Source organism: Scophthalmus maximus, chromosome 21 (assembly GCF_022379125.1).
Source record: "Scophthalmus maximus strain ysfricsl-2021 chromosome 21, ASM2237912v1, whole genome shotgun sequence".
Taxonomy (NCBI): domain Eukaryota; kingdom Metazoa; phylum Chordata; class Actinopteri; order Pleuronectiformes; family Scophthalmidae; genus Scophthalmus; species Scophthalmus maximus.
The window spans coordinates 7,121,282-7,146,215 of record NC_061535.1 but is presented as its reverse complement, the minus strand read 5'-3'; the positions used below and the strand labels follow the sequence as shown (position 1 = coordinate 7,146,215).

General features: G+C 45.8%; 2 protein-coding genes across 5 annotated transcripts; both read right to left on the bottom strand.

Moving 5' to 3' along the window:
- Positions 1 to 468: 468 nt before the first annotated feature.
- pabpn1 (poly(A) binding protein, nuclear 1) lies at positions 469 to 12,563 on the bottom strand. Of its 4 annotated transcripts, none has more exons than XM_035618907.2 (7): positions 12,074 to 12,563; positions 9,623 to 9,731; positions 9,147 to 9,214; positions 8,587 to 8,693; positions 7,303 to 7,390; positions 6,648 to 6,799; positions 469 to 1,176 (listed from the first exon to the last, which is right to left on the bottom strand). In XM_035618907.2, exons 1-7 carry the CDS (start codon positions 12,206 to 12,208, stop codon positions 981 to 983), a joined length of 855 nt encoding a protein of 284 aa, XP_035474800.1. In that variant the 5' UTR covers positions 12,209 to 12,563; the 3' UTR covers positions 469 to 980. The 4 variants fall into 4 exon arrangements, with proteins under 4 accessions (XP_035474800.1, XP_035474806.1, XP_035474805.1 ...); XM_035618913.2 differs by lacking the exon at positions 12,074 to 12,563 and adding an exon at positions 11,630 to 11,870; XM_035618912.2 differs by lacking the exon at positions 12,074 to 12,563 and adding an exon at positions 11,636 to 11,869.
- A 715-nt stretch (positions 12,564 to 13,278) lies between these two features.
- zfhx2 (zinc finger homeobox 2) lies at positions 13,279 to 24,812 on the bottom strand. Its single transcript, XM_035618591.2, has 5 exons — positions 24,681 to 24,812; positions 22,464 to 22,622; positions 21,488 to 21,548; positions 17,016 to 21,229; positions 13,279 to 16,343 (listed from the first exon to the last, which is right to left on the bottom strand). The coding sequence occupies exons 1-5, from the start codon at positions 24,684 to 24,686 to the stop codon at positions 15,918 to 15,920; spliced, it is 4,866 nt and encodes a 1,621-aa protein (XP_035474484.1). The 5' UTR covers positions 24,687 to 24,812; the 3' UTR covers positions 13,279 to 15,917.
- Positions 24,813 to 24,934: the final 122 nt, after the last annotated feature.

Sequence of the window (24,934 nt, the reverse complement as noted above, 5' to 3'; positions counted from 1 at the left end):
ATGCACCTGAGCTCAATTTTGAGCTTGATCGCAAAGGCTGTGAATACTTATGTACAAGTGATTTCTTCGTTTTTCATTTTTAATAAATTTGCAAACATTTAAAAACAACTTTTTTCATGTCATTATGGGGTATTTTTTTATGTAGAATTTTGAGGACAAAAATGAATTCAATCCATTTTGGAAAAAGCCTGTAACATAAAATGTGGAAAAAGTGAAGTGCTGTGAATACTTTCCGTATGCACTTTACATTTATTTGGCTCCACTAGATTAAAATTGAAGACCATTGCTAATGGCTTTCCTTCATCAATCAGGTACATGCTTAACTAAAGAGTTCCCTTTAATAATTTTGATCAACTGATCTGAGAACAAACGGAGATTTCATCTCAGGATGAATAGTCAGAGTTGAGGTTGGAGTCATGAGTTTGTTGAACAGGAACAGTCACGACTGTAGAGAAACTTGCAGACACGTTTCTTATTTTTACACAATGTCTTTATTTTTTTTTTCCCTACTCACAGACTCATGGGTTAAAAATAAAAATTAAAAAAAGCAAAACCTTTGTTGAAACCCACTCCCCCTTTTCAAAAAGGAAAAAATAAAACGTCTCCACACAAACCCCACCCCTGACCTTTCCCGCCCTAAAACATCAGCTCCGGCCCCACTCCACTTATTAAATTAATGATCAATGCCGTTAGCTCGCCAGCCTTCCTCAGACAAGCCGTGACTGCACTGTGCCAAGTCAGAGAAAGGGGGCGCTATAAGGTCTGCACTGTACACCCTGGTCTCTGGTCCTGCCCTCCTCACTCTCTCTGCCACTCAGCTGTGTTGGCCTCAGCTTTCTGGATAGAAATCATGTGTAGGGTTGGCTGCCGGTTACAGGCTGTCTGTACTGCAGTGTGCGTGTGTGTGTGTGTGTGTGTGTGTGTGTGTGTGTGTGTGTGTGTGTGTGAGAGTGTTAGTGTGAAAAGCACTAAAAGCATCATCAGCGTTTGCTGTTGTAGTAAATGCCCCCCGCCGTGGGCCTGTGGTCACCCTGCCCCCCTCCACCACCCCCCCACACGGACAGGATGGGGTGAGTGTGCATAGCGGGAGCAGAGAGAGAGAGAGACGCTGCAGAGACAGTGGGGGGGGCCGGCGCCACCTGGGGAGGGGTCGTCAGCCTCCACTGGTCCTGAAACCTGAAACGACAAGAAGTGGTCTAATATACAGAGAGAGGAGGGAAGGGGGTGGGGGTGGGGGGGAGGACCACAGAGGGAGGGGGAGGAAAAAGGGGTGGTGCCGTCGAGGGGGTTGCACAAAATAAAAACACTGATGCCTGTCAAATAATAAAACGAGCTGTGGCCATGCCTGAGCTGGAGGAGGGTGGGGGTGGGGGGTCAAGCACAACGACAAACCCCACCCACAAGAAAGAAAAAAAAACAGTTATGCATGTACAACCCCACCGAACACTACAGGTCCATCACTGTCCAGAGAAACACAAAATACATGGTGTGATGAGCCAATGGAAGAGGGTGAAGAGCAAGACATGAGATGCAAGAAGGGGGGGGGGGGGGGCAGAGGACAGCAGGCACAGAGAGGGTTGGTAGGGGGGTGGGGGTTGAGGGAGGGTGGGGAAGTAATCACAGACTCCAAACCACATTCAGAAAACACAACAACACTCTGGCTGGCTGAAGTTTCACACGCATACGGTACATTTAAAACTAAAAATTGAACACACTATCCTCTTATTGCTGTCCCACCACTCCCCCCCCCCCCCCTTTTTTTTTTTGGTGGTGGTGGAGGGTGAGTGGGTGGGTGGGCTGTGTTGGTGATGGAGTGAAAGCAGGAGGTCACAGCCAGACCGAAGGAGACACATCTGCAGCCTGAGATACCATCATCATCATCACCCCTACCCCCACCCAAAAAGAAAAAAAAACAACAATGAAATCTGCCACCACGTTCTCCCCCAGTGGCCAACTGATACCTTACCAGGGCTGACTGCATCAACCTCGGCACACGCACGCTCACACACAATCGCACACTGCGGCAGTCAGTCTCTGTCCACCACAGGATTTCCTCTTTTTTTTTTCTTTTTTTTTTTTCTCTCTTCTGGGGATTCTCTTCTTTTATTGTTTGGGAGGAAGGGGGGCTTTATTTCAATTTGTGTGTGTGTGTGTGTGTGTGTGTGTGTGTGTGTGTGTGTGTGTGTGTTTTGTTGTTGTTTTTTTTTTTGGGGAACACAGAGTGGGATAGGGGCAATAGTAAGGGAGTGTAGCGGAGGGAGGGGAGGGGGGTGTTTAGTAAGGGGAATACCACGATGTTGTTCGCCCTCGGCCCCTGGAAAAGAGAGAGAAAAAGAGGGTGAGTTTTTTTCTGGTTGGCTTACGAAGACGACACCAATTTCCCGGTGTGATATAATAAGTATGAGTATGGTCTGTGTCTGTGTGTGTGTGTCTGTGTCTGTGTGTGTGTGTGTGTGTGTGTGTGTGTGTGTGTGAAAGACTGTGGGCAGAGAAGATGCCTACATGTGGACTGGAGTGGACAGAAGATACTGATGTGAAACTGTATAACAGAAATCTCTGAAGACATACCATCTTAATGGTAATGTGCCTTTATTACAACTTATTAACTGTAACAAGAAAGGACTACAGCGCTGAGAGCAGCTTTGTGAAGAGAGGAAAAGTGTTTGGATACCAGATACAAAGAAAATGATAAGTTTGTGTGTGTGTGTGTGTGTGTGTGTGTGTGTGTGTGTGTGTGTGTGTGTGTGTGTGTGTGTGTGTGTGTGTGTGTGTGTGTGTGTGTGTGTGTGTGTGTGTGTGTGTAGGGGGGTGAGGGGACAGCAAAGGCCCTCTCTCTCCCTCTTTCTCTCTCTCTAAGTCTCTCTGTGGGAGAGCCGCCCCCTGGGGTCACTGTGGGGAAACACTGTGAGGACAAACAGCACCACACATAAACCCCAGCAGGATGACACACACACACACACCTGACAAGGTGGGTAACAGGACTCAACTGCACCACTTTTTACACACACGCGCCGAGCAGCAGCAGAGCTTCCACACATCCTGAGAAGCGCGCACAAAGAACACACACACACACACACACACACACACACACACACACACACACACACACACACACACACACACACACACACACACACACACACACACACACACACACACACACACACACACACACACACACACACACACACACACACACACACACACACACACACACACACACACACAGGGACTGAAACCAGTGGTCAGACTCAGTAGCTTGATGCTGAGGTCAGGCTGCAGTAATGAACCCTCGTTTCTGGGAGTGAACACTGTAAAAGTGGATCTGTATCGTAATGTGTGAGTGTGTGTGCAGGTTCATGTTTTCACAAAGACACACACTCCACATAAGCACAGAGGAAGAAATTTTAAAAAGCGTCCACACCATCAGCCGGTGAGTTTTCTGGCCCACATTAAAATCTTTCCTTTTCACTGTACCAACTTGGGAAGATCAACAACAATGTTGAGTGATGTGAAAGCAGGAAACGAAGGTACTGCAGTCAGAGGCCAGTTTCTTTACAGAGGCCGCTAGAACCTGAGATGCTAGACAAACGCCACCACTTGACTCTGTAGTCCTATCAAACTCTGGCGGACGAGGCTCTCAGTCCGCCTGCACAGAAAATACTGTTAAATCTGACAAAAACAAAGCCAATCAAAGCTCTGCACTTTAATCAAATATTGCTGAAATCCTCCCAAGCTCACGGCAGGTCGAAGCAAAGATCGTTCACGTTCACGTGATCCCACAACAAGACAAGGCACTGGTGAAGTGTTATTAGATTCACATCGGAGCCCGCTGCTCCGTCTTAGACAGACCAGTGATCAATGCCGGTTCGAGCTCCTCAGCCTAACATTCTCTGTGGCTGATGATTATAACTGAACCACGGTGGAGCTACAACATGTATCAGACCTGCCAACCTTGAAGAAAGTCTTCGACGACTTGTGCCAAAAACATCTCTGTAGATGTGTGTATGTGTGTGGGGGGGTGGAGGGGGCAGTTATACTTAAATTATATTATTACTTTTAAGTACATGTCAAATAAATATTTCCCCAAGAACATTTCTGTCATTGTGGGTAGTTTATCAAACTGTTGGATGTTCAAGAGTTCATGGTTCAGGTATATATGGTATGCATTAGTTATTTGATGTTATAGAAACAAGGTGACAAGTCATGATTGACAGCTGAGATTTACTTGGGATTGGTCGGGCAGGTGTATGAGCAGGCTACGTTTATGTACGGTAGACGTAAGTGGACAAATACAGTCATTGATGATCTTTATATATTTATCACACATACAGAGTGATTATTTAAGATACCATCAATCATCAGAAGCTTCAACACGTGTCTTTAGTAAAAACATGATTACCATTGTGTAAAAACAAAATCATTCAGCAAGGACTTTAAAGTTCAACAAGCACAAACAAATCTTAGATAAGAATTACAAACCAGCAAGCTACTCAAAAGGTTTTTAATTCGAATGCAAATAATACATGAAGTATAATAAGTCATTCGGGAAGTAAAAGAGCCCTTATCATCATGATTTAATAACAAATCATCTTTGTGCCTTGTCCTGCAGCTCGGCCAAAACCCAATGAGTGAACCGACGGGGTCTGTTGGTATGTGTGGGAGTACACAGAGTGATTAGAGAGATTCTGACCTTGACCTTCAGACACTTTTCTCACACAAAGGAATGAATAGAGAAGTAGCCCTTCCTTGCAGTTACTGAAAGCAGTCTTGCCGTAATGGGAATTCCTTTCGCAAATACTCTCATCAAGGGTAAGGCCACGAAAAAAACCCCCACGCGATAAAACCAAATCTGCATGAAAATTTCAAAAATGACTTAGTTTGGAAATTGTTCTTCGGTGAACGAGAGCTGAGGGGCTCAAATCAGGATCAAATCAACTCAGGGTAAAATCTTCTATTCAAAATCAGAATCTCTCAGTGTCAAAGCTCAGTGCATGTGTGAGGAAGCTGGCATGCTGACCAACACGTCTGGCACCACACCTCCTTTCTCAGCCTCAACAGAACAACAACAAGATGGCTCCACAGACAGAGCTCCGCCATGGGGCTCACACAGAGGGGGATTATTCGTTTCGTAGTTTTTACTCGCTGTCTACAGTCAATTTACATCTCATCGGCGGCTACTGTGCAGCTCCAGTTTAAAGTTAACTGCAAAGTGATTTAGTGACATAATCACAAGCTTTAAACACCGGGTCTGCGGTGACACACCACACATGGCCTTGGAACAGAAATAGGGCCCCACAGCAGAGCTCTGAATCAAAGCCCATCAAAAACCAAGAGATCATGTGACTTTTCGAACACTATGTAAAACACCTCCAGAATCCCAGTGCACCACACTCTGTTCGACTCAGTCAGGCCCCCTGTGGTGCCACTGTGGATCAGGAGACCGAGTGGCCCTCGACACAAACGCAGCTCAGACTAAGGCAACGTCCTCACCAATATGTTTTAGTTTAAAAAGGCTACGTTTCATGTCTGGAGTCCAGACAAGTACGGCCCCTAAAACAGAGGCTTTTGGACATGCTGCTCGTTTCGTTTTAGTTTTAAAACTCTTTGGAAAAGATGATGCAGCCAACCACGTTTTCTTCCTGATTAGGTCAGCAAAGACACATGGGCAAGCCACAAAAATCGGGTCTTTCAAGAGTCCAAGCGTTTAGATTGCAGCTGTCGATCAAACACAGATTTGTTCTCTGATCTGGGGCTTTTGTCTGTGAATTGCAAAAATTTGTCGGACAATCAGGCTAAAAATTGTGTGAACTAGGTTTAAGATCTGATACATGTTTATACTGGCATGTGCATGACCACATTAGGTGACTGGTCATGTCACAGAGATCGTTTTCGTTTTCAAATGAAACCATATTGGTGTGGACATAGCCTCACAGAGTTCATCAGTGACCAGTAAAGAACAGAGGGATGTGCACCATCTGTTTGCGTCCAATGAAATGGTTTAATGTGATGTGGCATGCAACGAGCCCCTCAGTCCCACAACTGATGTGATGCTGTTTCTAGCCTGGCATGTTTATGTACCAAAGTTTCTATTACAAGCAACAATACAAATTGTCTCCCTGAAAGAAATAATGTAGTCCATGAAGAACTATTAATTCCATGTTGAGTAGTCCACAGAACTCAGTTACTACCAATACTTAAGGTAGGTATCATCATGAAATGTGATTTCAATTCTAACACATTTTTGAATCATTGATTGTACAAACACTTGAGGGAATTAGTTTTAATGTTAACATAAAATTTTAACTTTAAATGTGTAGAGATGTTTACATCTACTCCTTTAACAGTGCTCAGATTGCTGTACTTACCTGTTCTATGATATCTAATCAGGAAGGACTTTTTTCTACTCATCTCAATTTAACATTTTACAGTTCGTCCTTCCAACGTCGCCATCTTTATAAATAGGTTTCCTTCAAAAGGATACTACAGTGGTCCAACAGCAATATTGATTAAGTAAAGCTGTCAAGTTCCCAATTTGCTTTCTCTATAGCTGCATCCCAATTCTGTCACTAAATCTGGTGGTCACTAAGTGCAGGTGCCATTGTGTCCCAGGTGTGAGAGGTGAAGGCGTCTAGATGTTGGCTTACCTGAAGGCCCGTCCTCTGCCTCTGGGTGGCGTGTAGCCACTGTAGTAGCGTGCACGCGACGAGAAACTTCCTCCCCGTGACCTAAAGCGAGCCCGTGGAAAGCCACGGTCTGTGGTGCTGATGCCGGGTCTGTTTGTTCTCTTTGCGCCCACCTGAGGAGCGAGGAGCAAGCGGGGGGTGGTGGTTACAGAAACCAAATCCAGATTGTGATCAGCATGACAATTTTTGTGCTTTCAAAATGAAAGCAAAATCTTTAGTGACATATTAAATTAATCTCCTTCCTCAGTTTGTAATTATCAGATCTCTTTCTATAGTTGTTTTTCTATCAGTGGTTGCAATCATGTACCACAGAAACAAGCGTATTTAAATCCCCAAACTGTACACGAAAACCACAGAAGAAGAAATAACCAGTAAAACAAGCTAATGCAAGGTCTGGCTGTAATGGAAGCTGTTTCTGTGCATTTGCTCCACACGTGTAGCCAAGTAAATGACACAATTCACAATGACAGAGTTTCTAATCAATGATAATGAAAAACATCACGTTGCCCTTGTCCTTGATTCCTCTCAAAGTGGTGTCACTTTCTTTCTGTTCTGACCAATGACTGAGATCTGGCTCTACTCTAAAACAAAATAAAACGATAAAAAAATCTCTTACCTTTATCTGCCTTCCTCTGAAAAGGGACTCATCCAAGGCCATGGCTGTCCTAACAGACTCTTTGTCTGCAAACTCGATATAGGCAAACCTGAAGAACGTAAACAGAGTCACTTCACCACAGAAGCACTCAATCAACAAGCAGCAACAGGCAGAGAATATCATGATTATTTTTAATAGGCATTGTGATTCTGATAGATAATAATTGACTTCATATAAATGAAAGGTTGTTTCTGTGATTCTTCACCACAGCCACAACACAGAGGATTTTACTCAGACAGCAACAGACATCCGGGCCTGTTCCAGAAAGCAGGTTTAACAAACTCGGAATGGAACCAGAAAGGTTTTTGGTTCTAGAACAGCTGCTTAGTTGGTTAGTCCAGTCAACTGTGTGAAGTGTATGCCTGGAGCACCTACACTGTGATTCACCATGGCAACAGGTTAACAAATGGCTGAGGATCCAATATAAACCAGTAGAATCACAGATTAATGGACAACAGTGGGAGTGAAAGAGCCAGAGTTGTAAAAAGAGTGAAAGGCTTTTAACAATTACACACATTATTCGCGGACTGCATTTATAGATAAACATTACATTTAAAAACCATTAAACAATATTTAGTCCAATTTTTCCATTGGTAAAATGCTTTCATCAGAAATATCTCCTCATTATCAATAAGATCAATAAATATGATCAAAACTCCTCATCTACTAGTGATTTTTCATAGAACAGTCACACTGATGATTCAATCATGGCAAAGGTTTCAGTTGTCTTCACGCCCTCAGAGTCTCAGTCTTAGAATTCACCCACTGTATTGTTTTTATCTGACAGTGTGGATTATTTGAACGTCCTGTTACAGGATCTTTGGTAACAAATCGGTGTTCGACAGGGCTTATCATCTGATCTTTGATATGAGCTGTTCGCATGGGGAGATGGAGCATTTGGGTCAGGAGCTTCTTCAACCTCGGCAGGAGACTCAGACAAACTCAGGGTTTGTTAAAGAAAAAACGCCAGTGTGCAGGCTAGAGTCACAGAGTCAGTTGCCATGGTAACAGAAAACTCAAGACTTTCCCTCATCCACTAAGCCCACTTTCTAGAATACACCCCGGCTTTGTTTGTTTTGCTGGGTTTTTTTGCAGACCAGAACAGTCCCAAGATGCTTTTGTTTGTCCTCAGCAAAATCTGTCCACCCACATTGAGATCGTGGTTCATTTTCTAGATTTTCTAGAATTAAGTGTCATGCACACATCATGAAAACACAGTGAAACGGTTATCGCGGTAGTTCTTACCCCTTGGGATGCCCCGTGTATTTGTCACACAGGATGGTGACTCTGTTTACTGAACCGCAGCCATGAAAATGAGCCTCAAGCTCTTCTGCAGTCGCACCGTAGTCCACCTGTAGACACAAAAAACAAAGGGCAAGACATCACGACGGCTGCTTCCTCACTACTTCAGCATGTGCATTCAAGAAAAAAAACCTATACAGACAGACTGTGATGTAAAACATCTCTCAATTAGAGTGACGCTAAAGAGAACGAATCGCCTGTTGCTGAATTGTTAACGCATATATTCACAGTTAAGGTATTTAAGATGGGACACTGAATATCCTTTAATGTTCACTAGTTTTGGAAAACCTTATTCTAATTGTTCAAAAAGTTAGCTGTGTCTAACGCACTAGGGACTCATTTTTCAGTGAGATTACAACCAAAACAAAAGTAGTGAAGTTTCTGGTGTAAAAAGTCTTTAAAACTTCCAGAGCTTTGTGGTGGTGTCATCTTAAAAAAGTGCAACAAGACAAATGAGGCCACAGATAGCCTCTGCATTAGACAACAAAGAGACAGTTACTCACATTTCCGACATAAATAGATCTGCCATCTGCTTCCATCTTCTCCTCGATGGACATGATGACAGGGCCGACTGCACAGTTGAACATGAGGGAAAATAATATTACAATTAAATCCAGAATATTTAAAGGTGATGTTTCTCAGACTATGTTGAATTAAGTATGTCTACAAAGGCAGAGGTTGTCCACCATATATATCACGGAGAAGAGGCTAAATAATTGGAACCATAATTTATTGTAGGACTGCATTGATTTCATCATGGTGTTCTTAATATACTGACAACTGGGTGTGAGTTTTATAAGTAAAACTGTTAGTTTAGGATCGCTGGAAATTGCAGCAATTCATTTGATTACGTGAGATTAGATTAAGGCGCAAAAGAAGTGGATGAGATTATTTTAAGATTATTTTGGTATCGCAGAGAGAGCACGTGTGAACAGGATGGGGAGAAAGAAATTATATACCGCTGAAAAGACATACACACCTGGTGGGGGGCTCAGATTCATCTGTTTCTCCACCTCGTTCTGCAGCTCCTTCAGCTTCTCTGCCTCTTCCTCCATCTCTCTGACCCGAGCTTTGATTGCTTCCAGCTCCTGCAACGCAGACAAGGCCTCTTTTAGAGCTCAGAACACAACGCAGTGAAATGTTAATTTGGCATTTTAACAAGTGTTACAATGACACAATGTGATCATTTCACAAAGTGCTGACCAACTACAAATCGAACCATTAAATTCAATCATGAAAGATACACACCACAACAGCCACCACACAGCAGTGAGGATTGTACAGCTGCAATATGCTGAGCTTGTGCATGAGGATCTCAATATTAAATGGCTTTAGACTAAAACAACAGGAGTGTCTGACTTGCTTCAGCCCAAAAATCCACACACAGGGGGACTCCTTCATCTCATGATGTCCTGCCCCCTTCACTGTGGTTACTCTGCGTCTCATCCACACATATTTACTGTGCTTTTCCCTATCTGGCCTAAATTTGGAAGGTGGATACTGATGAATAAATTAATGAGTCAGTATGGCACACTGTGTTCAAGTTTCCTGGCATTTCTCAACGATTCTCTAAGCCAATGTTGAGAAATGGTTAAAGATACAACATAAAACCCAAATGATGACTAAATTACAATTAATTCAAAAGAAATAACATCAGGGCACGTGCACCAGACCATTGGCATTTGCAAATGTTTTATTTCTATACTCAAATCTTCTAATAAATAATATGCTTATCAATCTTGTTGCAGCCCTAATACAAATTGAATTCAATTAAAGACCCCCTTTGAAACAATTGGAAGGGGATTTAGGGCAATGACGCAAGAAGACGGGGTGAGACCCACACAACACAGGGACCGACTGACAAATTAAATATTCCTGTGGTGAGCAGAGATGGGAGCCGACCCTCCTGTCAGACAGTGGTGCACTGCAGCACAGTGGAGGCTCTCCAGCTCCATCCACAGCTGCTGCCTGTGCAGGCGGTTTGTAACGTAAAAGGCTGAAGGGGCACGGGCTGAAAAATAGTGCACGGTTGTACAGTTCGAATCGCTGTGGAGACTCCGGTTCGCCCTTTACAGAGAATGGTTCCAATAACCAGGCCTTGGTGTGATGAGGACTTCTTTTGTTTATTTTTTTAGGGGGTCTGTCGGGGCTCAAACTTCTGGGTGGTGGTCTCCCAGTTTGATATTGCCAGATCACAGGAGTGTGTATGTTTGTGTTTGTGTGTGTGTCTTTGATCCTTGGCACCAACGGGGTTATGAGATTTCAACGATTATCAAGAATTGGAATGAACTTATCAAACTGTGCAACATATGACAGTGCGATGACAATACTGACAACGATGTGACCGGTAACCTCACATGTCAACCAGCTCCAGGGAGGAGAGCAGAGGAATCCACACACATCAGACACCCGACACCGACCCACCGCGAGTCGCTGTTTTGTCGCATATTCACCCCCCCCCCCTCCTCCGACCAGTCTAACAAAACGGAGAAGGATGCAGACCCATCCCCTCGAATACCGCAGGAAGCTGCTTCTGCGCCGTCCGACAACTACACACTCACGCCGACCAACCGAGACATGCGCTTCGGCAATAAATTGAAAATACACGACCACGGTCCACCCTGCCTGTGCCATCGAGCCACGACGACCCGGGACCCTGCAGGTCTCGCGTCCCGCTGACGCTCGACACGAGCAGTTCGAGCCGACGCGACCGACAGAGGCGGTCGGGTGCACGGGAGCCACCTCCGCCCCGGCTCTGTTAGGAACGGGCGGGCTTGCTAGCAGCCGGCGTGCCGGCGTGCCGCAGCTCCAGGTGCAGATGTCGCATTTTGTCCTCTCGGCTGGTGATAATGGCCGGCGGCTCGCTGGCCATTGCGGCTGCAGCACGTCGACGAGCTAACGACGGGTCGTGTGCACGAGCGCAGCCCGGCGCCCGACACGCAGCTGCGGGCTGAATAATGGTGACAGTAAACGGAATGGAACATGCCTTTACCGTAAGCAGGTCGCCTTCCCAAGCTCACGGACTCGCACAGCGGCGGCGGCGGCCTGTCCTACCCTCGCCCCTGACGCTCTCCTGCTTCTCCGTCTCGCATTTTCCTTTTTTTTTTTTTTTGCGACGAGGATTTCCCCCCCCGGCGGCTCGAGCTGCTCCCTGGCGCACAGAAACCAGTGCCGCTGTTGCGCCAAGATGGCTGCCGGTATCACGCATGTCACCACCCATTTTTTTACTGCACTGCGTGAACCACAATGGCGGTTAATGTCGACCAGGCGACAGCGGCAACGCACCCGGCATGTGACCCCAGATTAGTGAGAGGGAAAAACTCCAACAAGCCGCCCGCTCGTTTTTTTTTCACGAACAGATCCGACCTGGCCACAGCCTGCCCCGGTCTCCATGTGGGCTCCCACGGCTCAGACAATGCCCTTCACTTACCGGGTCTTCGATCGCGGCCTCTCCCTCTTCTAACCCCGGTTCTTCGTCACCGACGCCCGGGTCTTCCAGCTCGGGATGTCCGGGGTCTGAATCTAGTAGGGATTCCTCCGTCAGGCCGTTACCGAACTCCGCCATCGCCCTGTTCCAGCTGTACCGACGCTCCTCGTGGCCAAACCAATGCTGCAGGCCCCGACTCTCACGCGGGGGGTAGCGTAGAGTGAGCGAGGCGACGGAGGGGGAAAACGGCGGAAACGCCGCTCAGCAAAGTTAAAATGCGAAGTAAACTGCAAGCGAGAGTTCCAGCCACTACTCAAACTACACACAGCGAAGGCCCGGGGGTGCCGCCTGACCTGCTACCTCTAGATTCTGATCCTGGTTCCCGGTTTATTTACTAAAACGTGTACACGGAAAGGCGAGGACGCGGTACCGTCCCTCTACTCCAGACATGGAAGACGGGGGCGGAGCCACGCGGCACTGCGGCCGTTAAACTCTTATTCTCATTCGTCGGCGCACGATTCGTCAAAAATCTATCTGGCGTCTGCCGCATTCCTATTGGATGACCCGGCAGGACGTTCCAGTTCCCACATCAAACGCGTGTCTTTAATTGGATTAGGTGTCTGTCAATCATACCCTGGCGGCCGTAAATCAATTGGTCGAGCCAATTGTTGGTCAGATTGATCGCCCGTATGTTTTTCCCCCGTTATTGTATTCTGAAGGAAATAAGTCAATAACCGGAAATATAATCAGCATAACTTGGAGATTTGGAGTCTTCAATTTACCTAACCCCATTCTTTGGACTGTGGGAGGAAGCCAGAGAACCTGGAGAGAACCCATGCATACACAGAGAGAACATGCAAACTCCACACAGGAAGGCCCTGGTTGGTTTGAACTGGGGTTCAAAACGGGGTTCAAACCCAGAACCTTCTTGCTGTGAGGCGAAAGTGCTAACCACTACACCACCCTGCAGCCCACATTACCAAAAAATGTGGAGCTGTAAACAATTCAAGATTAACAATTCAAGATTTCTGAGAGACATTTTCCATCTGTGATTTCTATATTAACAACCATCAAGGATCTGATGCTATTGTTTTTTTCAAGACCACAAACAAACTAGCTAGTATTTCACTGTCAAAGAAACCATGTGACCACTCCTGATCTCACACTGTTTTAATAAATGGCCCAGTGGTATAGCAATTACACACATATTTGTTGTTCAACTGATTTTATTTCTTTTTCTGTATATCAAAGAAAGCATAATGGAGACCAAACACAAAAAGGCAGGTACAAGTGAGGAGGAAAAATAAGCTTAATCAAAAATCTAACAATTCATATCAACACTGCCACTATTATTGTTCAATATTCAAAGGAATACCATACTCTTGTTGAGCAGAGGTGGCATTTAAAACCATTATGGATCAATAATAATCAAAAAACAGTGATGAGTATAAATGATAAATTGTATAAGTAGTAGTACAGTTATAACAAGTGATAATCAAAGTGACAAAACATAGAGGATAAAAAGCAGATCTCCATAAAAACCTATCTAGTTTGGACAGTGCAACACCGTTTGTGTGTGTGCGTGTGTGTGAGAGAGAGAGAGATCCCAGTCTTGAGGTCCAAGCACTGCAGTCCTTGTTTTACAGACAAGATACAGTTTCCAACAGGAGTACAGATTATTATTCATGAGAGCGTGTCGTTACCCCAGTCGTTTCAAAAACCACACCGAGTGACTCTTAATGTCATGTTAATGGCTGTGTTCTTTTTCAAATGTCTGTAGCTTGTGCAAAAGAATTGTGGACTAGTGCAAGTTTCAAGCCGTGGGATGTCCTTTACAGTTTGCATTTATGAACCCCTCTCCCGCCCTCTGTCAACCTCAAGATAGCTTTTTGGTTTTTGAATGACAGAAAGCAAAGGGAGGATTACTTTGGAATATCAGTTATTTTTTTAATATATTTCTTTACAAAAAAGTTCACGTTTTCATTTTGCATTTTGTTAAAACTATCCATAGTAACATTAATATACAAATTAAATTGAAGGAAAACATCTTTAGTACGTTATGTGTCCTTCAACACAGCACCATCTCGTCAGCTCTCAGTCAACACGTTTAATGTTTCCCAATTTGCTTCCTAGACCGAAGTATCCATTAGTCCCACAAGGATAATGTTTAAAAACCCATCTTTCTCCCTCGTCACGGTTTCCAGGTGTCAGGTCTCTTTTCACAGCACGTACATTACCAGAATTAGTAACTCTGAACAACTGAACAAGACGTGGGGACAAAAAAAAAAGTGTGGGAAATGGCCCATTTCAAGCCCCTTTCTTTTAATATTACAGAGGTTTGGGTTTGACCTAAATAAAAATATTACACCAATTTTTTAATGATTTAATTGTCATTTTTATAAATACTGAAGTGAATAATATGGAGACCTTAACTTGGAAAAACAAAACCAGGAAAGTAATGTAATAAGCTTAAATTTGCCATGTGTGGGGGAAATTTATTCACTAACAATATACAAGGATCACCTGGGCTTGAGTTGATGTAGCTCGAGGTGTTTACTCTTAAGGCAGTAATGTTTCTAACAACTCACAGGAGGTGAAAACATTACCTTTCAACTGGTTTGAAGAGCTGTATTCCAAATTGAGATCTAAACATTTTGGAGAGAAAAGAAATCAACAGGATCAAACTTGTTGTAAAAGCAAGATAGGTGGTAATTATAGTCCTTGGCCGGGAAAAGGATGAGAACTTTACAGGCAGGATTCATTATGCCCCAGATAAAGAATACATGATTCAGAGAACCCCCCACAAATGCATATGAAAGCATTTTGAAACAGAGCCCCTCTCCATTTGTTCCCAGGTCAGTATTTTCCACAATATTATTCTCACACCTAAAGCATGTTTCATTAGACTAGAAAAACAAAATCAATGTATTTCACGTAATTTATATTAAGGCATCCCACATGCATTATTGTATCTTTCCATAAAAAAGACACTTGCATTAGAATGCTTAAAAACATTTCAAACAATGTAAAATGTGTCAAAGTGCCGTATGCCAGGATTTTTTTTTCTTTTTGCCCTGTCTATTTGGATTGTCGTGAAAACTGTGAACATGTAAATGGGGACGATTCAACAGCCCTATTTTCTCCAAAGTACCTCTTTTATATATCCCAAATCAGTAGACACAACACTCTTCAGATCACACTGCCATAGCAAATTAAAAGGTGACAGTCAGTTAATCCTCTTTCAATGGTTCAGTCCAGTCCAGCTTTAGCCAAGCAATCTTTGCTCTAGAAGTGAGAGGAGGCATAAGAAAAGCAATTCCACAGGAGCAAACTGGGAGTTACTAATGTGAGTATTTTATGTTATTATCCCAAAAAGTGTTTCTGGGCCCACCGTCAAATGGCCACTTCCAAAGAGGAAATACTTTTGCATCAGTCTTGAGAGGAGGACAGTTCAAGCATGGCAAGTTGAGTGCCTTTACAAACTACAGGAAGGTCACTGAAGTTAGGTATTATATAACCACAGGGTTAGGACCAAAAATGTTTGGATACAGTGTGTGAGGATCGGGGGAAACTCTAGACACGATCATCACCAATCAGACAGCAGCTGATTACGTGGGAAGCCGCGTGGAAATAGTCTGCTGTTGTGTTGGATTCCAGGTGAACTCTGTAGATTAACGGATTTCGAGTCGGTGAAGGTTGAGCAAAGGATAGCGGGTGCAGGGGGAGCCAACTTCAAAACCTAAACAATATTAGCTTTTGATTAGTGCTCAAATTTGTTTATTAAAATCTGAGGAGCCCAAATGGGTCCAAGAATAGTCAGTGTGCAGACCAATCCTGATCTGAGTGTTTAACTGTTGCTGGTGGCCGTTGGCGGAGGCGACTCGATAACCCTCTCCCCTCCAGAACTGGTAACCGGAGTGGAATGAGAGACCTGCGAGCCCGGCACAGCACTTCCAGGTCCACCATTACCGGTGCCATTCTTGTTGACGAGCGTCGTCGGCTGTCCAAAGTTAGTGGTTCTCAGGGTTGCCAGATGGCGTGGGGAGAAGACGTGGGCCCTCGCTGCCGCCCGGGATTCAAAGGAGACATTACAGGCATCGCAGCGGCCTGTCAGGGTTTCCTTTGGCACTGGCTGGCCGGCCACAGGGGAAGTTGCAGGCTCAGTAATTGTCAGCTGAACGGGTTTGGGCAGGATGGGACGATTGGCTTTGAGAGCGTTGTACTGCAAGTAGCTTCCTGAGCTCATGTCCACCTTTCCACCTGACAGAGGAGACTGGGAATGGGAGGATACGGCCAGAAAGATGGGACCAAGAGGGAACAAGTTTAATGTAATGTTGCAATGCATTTCTCCAAATTTTCACCAGTTTCTCAGGATATAATGTTTGATTGATTATAAGATCACTTCCATGTTCCTACTAGGAGTATGACAGATGTGTAGGATTGTTTGACCTTGGCAGATATATACATTTAACTGTATGCCATTCTAGTTATATTTTTTCTTAATAGAGAGCAATGTGTTTTCAACTTATATTCTATGCAGTCAAAAATAAGTCTCTGTATAATCAAAACACACCAAAGTTGGATTATTACCAAATATAATGGTTAAATAATGCTGAAGGTTGACATTTTCAGAAGTCAAAACACATTGTGCCAAATTGAATAAATCAGGGCTGAGCAATAAGGTTGAAGTCATTATCATAACATGATGAATGTATATGAAAATATAGCAAAAATTGACAGTCAAATTCAAATGATTCACAGTTCTAACAACTACGTTTGTGTTTGTAAGAAAAGATTTCAGAAAATCTTTGATTTAACGTCATTGATTTAAATTCATCAAACTCTGATTCCTCTCAAATCTAATATCCAATGTTGAATTACATAGTCATAGAAGAAAGGCATTATAGAATATAAAAAAACAAACTGATGTTTTAAGTCCACTTACCAGTTTTTCCTGCTGCAACCTCCAGCGCTTCTCCTTGGCTCTGGTGTTTTGGAACCAGATCTGCACAACTTTGAGCGGCAGATTCAGCTCAGTGCCAATCGCCTCACACTCCATTGCATTAGGGTGAGCACAGGTCTCGTAACAGGACTGCAGGATAGACAGCTGTAGACAGGACAAGTGTGTACGCGGCCTACGGCTGGATGAGTGGGGAAGATAGCTGCTCTCTGTTGGGCTTGATTTAGCTACGACTGGGGTGGAGGGGCTGGGGCTGGCCACTTTGGCAGAGCTGGGGGTGTTCGGGCTAACTGGTGCAATGCTGGGAGTGGGGGGTGGGGGGATGGTCCGAGGGGGCGCATGTGTGGGAAGAGCCAGTTGTTCTCTTGATAGAGTGTTGATCTTTATGGGGACTTTGGGGGTCCAGTAGTTAAGCCCATTCTGTTTTTGTGGCACCACTGTAGCGGCAGGAGGCCTGTTGTTGATGGGGGTTGTGGGCAGCTTGGGCACCATGCGGTTAGTGGTCCCTGGTCCAGGACCCATCTCATCCTCAAGCTCTTCATCAGTCTCTTCTTCCTCACTCTCCTCCTCTAGTTTTCGTTTCTGGGCCGGTCGTGGGGCAATGGGGATTGGATCCTTGGGCGGAGCTAAAAGGACAGGGGTGTTGACTTTGGGTGCAACTTTGACCATAGTGACGTTGCTGGTGGTTTCAAGCTTGGTCTTTGGCACTGCAGACACACTGCTGCTCACAGGAGAGACCGCAGTAGAAGAAACCACCTCCTTAGGCTTGATGGGAACAGGGGTTACTTTTTTCACCATGACTGGTTTGCTCAGCTCCTTTACAGGCTCCCTCTCTGTCTTTATGAGCGTGCGCACAATCGGAGCAGTTGTAATGCACCCAGTATTGTTTGAAGGAGGCTTGTTGGAGAATATAGGTTTGGATAGAGGCCACGTAAATTTGATGAGAGGCTTGCCAACCGCAGCCAGGGTGCCATCGCTGATAAACCTGACCTCACCCTTTCGTTCCCTCGCCCTCATGTTCTGGAACCAAATCTGAACAACCTTCTTTGGGAGGTGGACCCACTCTGAAATCTGTTCAAACTCATGTTTTCCAGGATTTGGGTCTTTGAAATAGCAGCCGTACAGAACGTCAAGTTGTTCAGCTTGAATGATGGTTCTCGAACGTCGCATGTCCCGATACCTTTTTCCTTTAGCCCTCCTCTGCTGCGGATCTTGGTCTCTCTCCTTTTCCTTCTCCCTTTCTTTTTCTTGTTCCCTTTCCAATAAAGTTTTATTCATTTTCTCAGTTGACCTCATGTAAATACTAGACTTTTTCATGTTATTGCAGTTGACAAGACTCATGCTGCTGTTAGATGAGGGCATCACACCAACTGATTCAGGCTTAACTTGGACGACGACAAGACCTTTTGATGTGGGTCTCAAGCCAAGTCCATCCAGCAGCTGTCCCTTCTGTGCTGCAATCTTATCAGCCAGAGATGAGGAGGAAGAAGCAGATTTTGAGCTGTTTTTTCCCATGCTGAGGTCCAGAGCAGACTCACAGTCCCCCCCATTCGACAGGTAATGAGAAGTTTGGTTGTGGGAGGAGAGTGACGGCGACAGAACAGAGCTTGAGAAGCGTGTGATTGTTGGAGGGTTAGGAAAGACTGGTATTTTGCTCCCATCTCCAACCATTGAGGGAGTAAGGGAGAGGACATAGGGACTAAGGAACTGAGTGGAGAAGTGAGAGAGGGACAAGGGAAGTGAGTGCAGAGCACTGGTTGGAATCTCAGGATGGTCCATTAAGTGGAACTGTGAACTTGGAGGATCCCCTTGGGCCTCCAACTCTAGATCCACATCTGGGTCCTGTCTCTCCTTCTTTACCTCCACCTCGTCACGCTCAAACTCCCCCTTCCTTTTTTTCCTTTTGGACCTCTGACCTCCTCCACCCTCCTCATCTTCATACTCATCCTCTGCATCGGAGAGAAACACAGTTGTGGAGCGCAAGACCTTTCCTCCAACTGATCCTTTATCAGCATGGACCTCCCGGAGTGCTTCACCTTTAGCAGGGCTCTCAGTACCCTCCCTCACAGACCCACTCTGACTTTCCTCATCAGACACAATAACAGAGGTGTACACCTCATTTTCTGAGTCAGACGTGAGACAGGAATCTCCCTGACCCTCCACTCCCAAATCTCTCGGTCTGCGTTTCCCTCTTGTACTAGACAAATCTATTGCCTGACTCCCTGAAGCTTCCGCATCATCTTCACCTTCTGCTATAATTAGTGAGCTTTCCTCATCATCATAGTCAGAACTCTGGGAGTGCCTTGTAAATCCTGCAGAACTTTGCAGGCGGTCAGACTCTGTCGCCCTCTGCCTCCGTTTGGCTTGTCGGGCTTGGCTCAGCCACCTACGTACCTCGTCCTCGGAGAGCCCGACCTCTCTGCCTAGCGCCTCGCAGTCTTCACGAGGAGGACTTGCAGCATCAGCCGCGCTACGTGACTCAAAGAACGCCCAGAGAACCTCCGACTGGAACTCTGACAGCACTGGAAGTTCTGAATAAATTGATCCTATTGTACTACAATGGGATCGAGTTTGGTTGTTAGTTAAGGCATTTGTATTCGGACTGGATTTCGGGGTGCCAAGACAACCACAAGGACTAGTCCCAGATTGTGATTTTTGAGGAGTAGAATCAGGGCTGAGCGTAAGGTTTAAATGTACAGGACTGAGGGTTGAGTTGCTGGGCACAGATGCAGAAGGCGAGAGGCTGTTATTGCGGAGGCTTTTCTCTGTGCCCGCTGGGGAGAGATTCAGGCTAGCTGCTTTATCACCTTCCAGGTCCAGCTGATTAGTCGAGCGGCCTCCATCTGTTGTGCTATCTCTATGTGTCTTCCCATTGTCTTCACTATTCTCAGCCTTCACTTTTTTTTCTATATTAGGACACTGTGCTTCTTTAGTGTCCTCTTTCTTAAGTTTCTCTGTTTTATTGTTGACTGTCATCTTGTTATCGCTGTCCTTGATCTGAGCCGAGACCTCCTCCTCAACCGTCTCATCACTGTCCTGCCTCTCTTGTTCTCTCTCACAATTTATAGTCTGTTTTTGCTCATCCGGGCAGGGCTGACTTACGTTTGTCGTAAGTCCTGCAGAGGGCCATTGGCTCTGTAAGCTACTAAGTCTTTGGGTTAGGAGGGCTTGCTGGGCTGTGCTTAGACCTACAAATGGCACACACTGGGTAAGGAGCTGGCCTTGCTGGTTTTCTTGGTGCTGCTGAGTTTGGGCTTGGAGCCCGTTCAAGATCAAGGGCATGACCATTTGCGGGTGAGGCACGAGCTGATGTGTGGCTGCACCAGGAGCAGCACCGGCTGCAAACAGGGAGGGGAGGAGGGAGTGTGAGAGGGTGTTTGGACTCGATGTAAGGAGGGTGAGGAAGGCTGAGACTGCCTGAGCTGAGGCCACAGGGGAGGTGAGAAGGGAGGGAGCCACTTGGGAAGTTTGAATCTGCTCTCCGTCTTTTGTAGTAGTCACCATCACGGTTCCAGGAGCAGCACAGTTGGTGGTGGTCACTAACTGAGTGGATACACTTCCAGGTGTGCTCACCACAGCATTTGGAGCAGTGGGGGTGATGCCTCCCAATCCAGCAGTGGCCACTGTGCTGGTTGCAGCATGTGCAACAATTCCAGCATTCCTGCTGCGGGTCTGGTGCAAGACAGATTTCATATGGCTCTCGAGGGTGATGGCGTGATTGTAAGAGACTCGACATACAGCACACTGGTAGGGTTTGTTTGATACAAATGGCCGAGGCAGAACAGGAACTGAGGGAAATTGGGGATCGCTCTCTGCAAAGCCTGTCGTCATCCTCTGAATGTGGGATGCTGAGTTGTAATGAACGCTCAAGGCAGTTCTGCTGGCAAAAGTTTCCAGACAGGCATTGCATTTGAATGAGCGGGTGTTATTTTCAGCTGGCACACCATTTTTACCAACTGACTGTTCACTGGCGTCTGGGATTTCTGTGTTTTCAGTTGCATTTTGCCGTTTGGCTCCTGTGAGTTCATTTCCCTCCTCCTCTGGCTCAGAGGAGGGAAATACTCCCCCCTGCTCAATTATTCTCTCTTCCTCCATCTCTTTGTCTACAAGTGTTGGGGTAGCGTCTGAACTCTTACTCGATTGACCGGGTTCTGAAGTGACGTCGTCTTCAGCGTGCTTCGGTTGTGAGGATTCAGAATCTGGTAAAAAGTAATATAAAGATTTAACACAATTACACACCGATTTCCCAAATTAATTTTTCTCACCCACGTCAGGTGAAAATTTCCACGGTGAAAGCATAACTTATCCAGTCTACAGCGTTACAAAACATAACCAACACTATTTCAGTGGCACAGAGCGGTGCCACATTATACTAATCCATCCAATAACCAGTATGTGTGTTATTATAGTGTTCAATGTTGTGATTTAACTAACATATTAGTATTTTTCAACCTCACCTGAAGACTTTTGAGCACCTTTGTCCTCTTCTCCTCCGCTGGCACCCAGTTTTAGAACAGCCTTTAAAAAGAAAAAGAAAAAAAGACCATGGAAAACTTCATTCTCCACTGGCTCCTTTCAGATTAGTAAATTTCCTTTAAGGTATGCATTAAGCTGTCTGATTAATCCATTCACCACGTCAGCTCCCTCTACGTCTAAACACTTTACATACTAAACTGTCATGGACTGTTGATGTCCACTCAGCGTATACTTTCACACGCACGATACTTTGTAACTGGCTTAACCAAACAATGAAATATTACAACAGTGCTGACTGCTTAAAGTGAATTTGCACAGACAAGTCATGAAAATAGAAAGCATCATCAGTCACAACTTGCATGCATGCATGTAGCCTATGTAACTTGTCTCTTTGGACGTATGTATGCGTGACCACACTCGGGGATTCATAAATTAATCAATATATGGGATTATTTCTCATAATTACAGAATTAAACAGAGTAGACAGACACAAATTCAGAGCAGTAAGTACTCAGGTAGTATGATGAAGCTCATGTGTGTTTTTAGAGTTACTTCAAAAGTTTATGAGTCTACTTGTGACCATTCTTTCTCTTTTCAGCATATGTCACCATTTTGATGTCACTATAACTCTTTTGCGCTGTTTGTTACTGATGTTGAGGGATAAATCCTGAAGCCACTTTCACCTAGAATACCTTTAAAATAACCATCAAGTTGAATCAACATCTCAGGAATCTCACCAAAAAAATAAGCTTAATGCACCTCAAACTTTATTACCTATAACACTATAGGGTGTTTGTACCCCTGTTTATCAGCCAGCAACAAGTGGACTTATTAAACATTATGCGCATAAATGATGTATGACCCAAAGTAACCACATTTCACCCTTCATGTGTAGTAAAAAAACAACAACAACAACAAGTGAAATATGTATTGACCATACTGTTCAGACATACTTACAATATCCAGCAGTCTGTCGACACAAGAGGGAAGTACACTGTGTTGCTCCGTGAGATGCAGAGAAAGGGAGGATCTGTCTGTTTGGCCTTGTTGGCAGAGGGGGCACAGCCACTCTGACACCCCATTGCTTTCACTGCTCAGTGTCTCTCCAGACTCCTCCTGACAAATACAAGAACATTTTAGGGGAATCCAACTCTCTCTGAAGCAGCAACTGTTTGCCACAAACACTATATAAAGGATTTCACAGACCAAAAAAAGAGACAGCAATAAGGGATATAAAGAAAGAAATTTCATGTGACCAAGCTCAAGATGGGTGTATTATACCCGATCACACCTTTGTTAAGCAATCGGCATTCATCATTCACAGCCAATCTGAAACATGGCCTAAGATTAGCATGCAACAGTAAAACCAACCAGAGATCAGTATCTCAGTCCTCCCGGCCTTTAAAGTTTCATTCCTGACTTCTCTTTAAACATTAACCAGGCTTTGCAGGGAGGTCCCCTAACATTTTTTACTGCAGTGATTAAATCAAATCACACCGTAATGCAATTGTTTAAATGACACCTTTGTAATGTATAGGAGTATCCATCTAATGCTTTCAGTGGGCCTTTACATTTCACTGTAGCAAACTAGGATATTGATTTTTTTTTTTAAAAACACCATCGTTTCAGACCTATAGTGCATTGACTATAACTCAACATACTGATCTAATACCACATGAGCACGTAACTTTATTAAATGCAGGACAGCCTGGAGGAGAAGCGGCAAATGATAGCATGTGCTGCCTGACAATTTACAACCCCCCCCCCCCCTCTCTCTGTTTTGACCAATACACCAGGAGCATGTGGTCAACATGCTCACTGTGATCCGAGATCATACTTGGCTCCACACGCAGTTAGGATCTGTTAAGTCAGAGCAGACCACGAAGCTCTCGTGTGTATTTTCTGCAAAGCATCCATAATCCCAGACGCAGCCGGACAGCAGTTCAACGCCACCGCAGCTACAGTCACTTCCTCCTCATGCCAATTAGCAGGCTAACGGGGTAATACGACCACATCATGTTCCGACGAGGCACACTGCGCCGTCTCCATAACCGCCGCGATCACGATCGCGTATCGGGAAGCCGAGGCAGAGCTCGACCGACGCCTCTCCGCCCGTAGTTGGCTAATTAGCGACAGGTCTAATTAGCTACGCCGACCAGAGATGAATCAATTAGCTAGCCGGCTAGGCTGAGCAGCGGCTGAGAAACGTCGCATTACGGCGGCGTCTCCGCGAGAGCTGGCACCGCGGCCGAGCGAGAATAACCGCGCAGCGAGAGCCGCTCGCTCGTGTCCGTGACGGGCGTCGGTGCGGGCTGCCCCTCCGTGAAACACTCACCGAGCCGCACGGGGCTGAGCGGTCGTGTGACTTTGCTAGCTAGCCTGTTAGCTGGCAGATAATTAACTGCTCCCCCCCCCCCTCCTCCCTCCCCCCTCCCGTCTCCCCACCCCCGATAACTCTACCCGGTCCAGGTGGGAACTGCAGCTCCCGCACTCCGGCTGGTTCAGCGGGACAAGAAAAGAAAAGAAACGCACACACTCGCGCTCGCGGGGCTTCAGGTCACAAACCTCGGCCTCGAGTTAGCTCCGTGCCCCGCTGGTCGAGGGCATGTAGCGCCGCTCCGCCACCGCCGCTCAGCGCAGACCGAGGCCTACACAGCCGTTTAATTAACGAACGTGGCTCCGCTCACAGACGTGTTAGAAAACCCTCGCCCCCCCCCCCCCGCGCCTCCTCCTCCTCCTCCCTCCCTCCTTCTCTCCCATACCCCCCGCCCAGCAGACCCCTTTAGACGCGTCCTAGCGCTGAAATCCACACCTTAAACACTTCGGTGCAACACATGTCCATGTAAACTATGATTTAAGCGCCTCGGTCCGTAACAGTGTCTGGAGGGGGGAGAGAGGGGGGGGGGAGAAGCTCTGAACCGGAGGACGTGCGCCGCGGTCGGCCCGACGGTGGGGGTGGTGTCGGGAGAGCAGGCGAAAAGAGAGACGAGAGACAGGGGGAAAAGTTTGGCTTTTAATGTTGGATTTGTGCGAGGCATCGGGTCAGTCGGAGGCTCGCTCCGTCGTGCCTCGCTCCGCTCGCGGTCGCAGGCCACTCTCGCGCACGAAGCAGCGCAATTAATCGATCACGAGCGCGTTTAATTAAGTTGAGAGCAATTAGCTAATGCGTTTTACCTGCATGGTCTCCGCTCCAGCACGCACACACGCACACGCTTCCTCTGTGGCTCCTCTGAAGTGAAAAGTTTTCTTTCCTGCCCTCCCTCTCCTCCTCCCTCTCCTCGCTCGCTCGCTCGCTCTCCTGCTCTCTCCCCCCTCCCTCTCCCCTGTAGTAAACACACCACAGCTCCCCCCGAGGCTGGCTGCTGACATTCAGAGGGACACGGAGATAAAGCCCTGTTTAACCCACATATCACTGGTGCATTGTTATT

Coding starts and splice junctions, on each gene's coding strand:
- pabpn1 (XM_035618907.2), bottom strand. CDS start 12,208: ATGGCGGAGTTCGGTAACGGCCTGACGGAGGAATCCCTACTAGATTCA. Junction 9,215..9,622: donor GAATCTGAGCCCCCCACCAG/GTGTGTATGTCT, acceptor TCAACTGTGCAG/TCGGCCCTGTCATCATGTCC. Junction 8,694..9,146: donor GATCTATTTATGTCGGAAAT/GTGAGTAACTGT, acceptor TTGTGTCTACAG/GTGGACTACGGTGCGACTGC.
- zfhx2 (XM_035618591.2), bottom strand. Junction 21,549..22,463: donor TCGACAGACTGCTGGATATT/GTAAGTATGTCT, acceptor TTCTTTTTAAAG/GCTGTTCTAAAACTGGGTGC. Junction 21,230..21,487: donor AGGTGCTCAAAAGTCTTCAG/GTGAGGTTGAAA, acceptor ACTTTTTACCAG/ATTCTGAATCCTCACAACCG.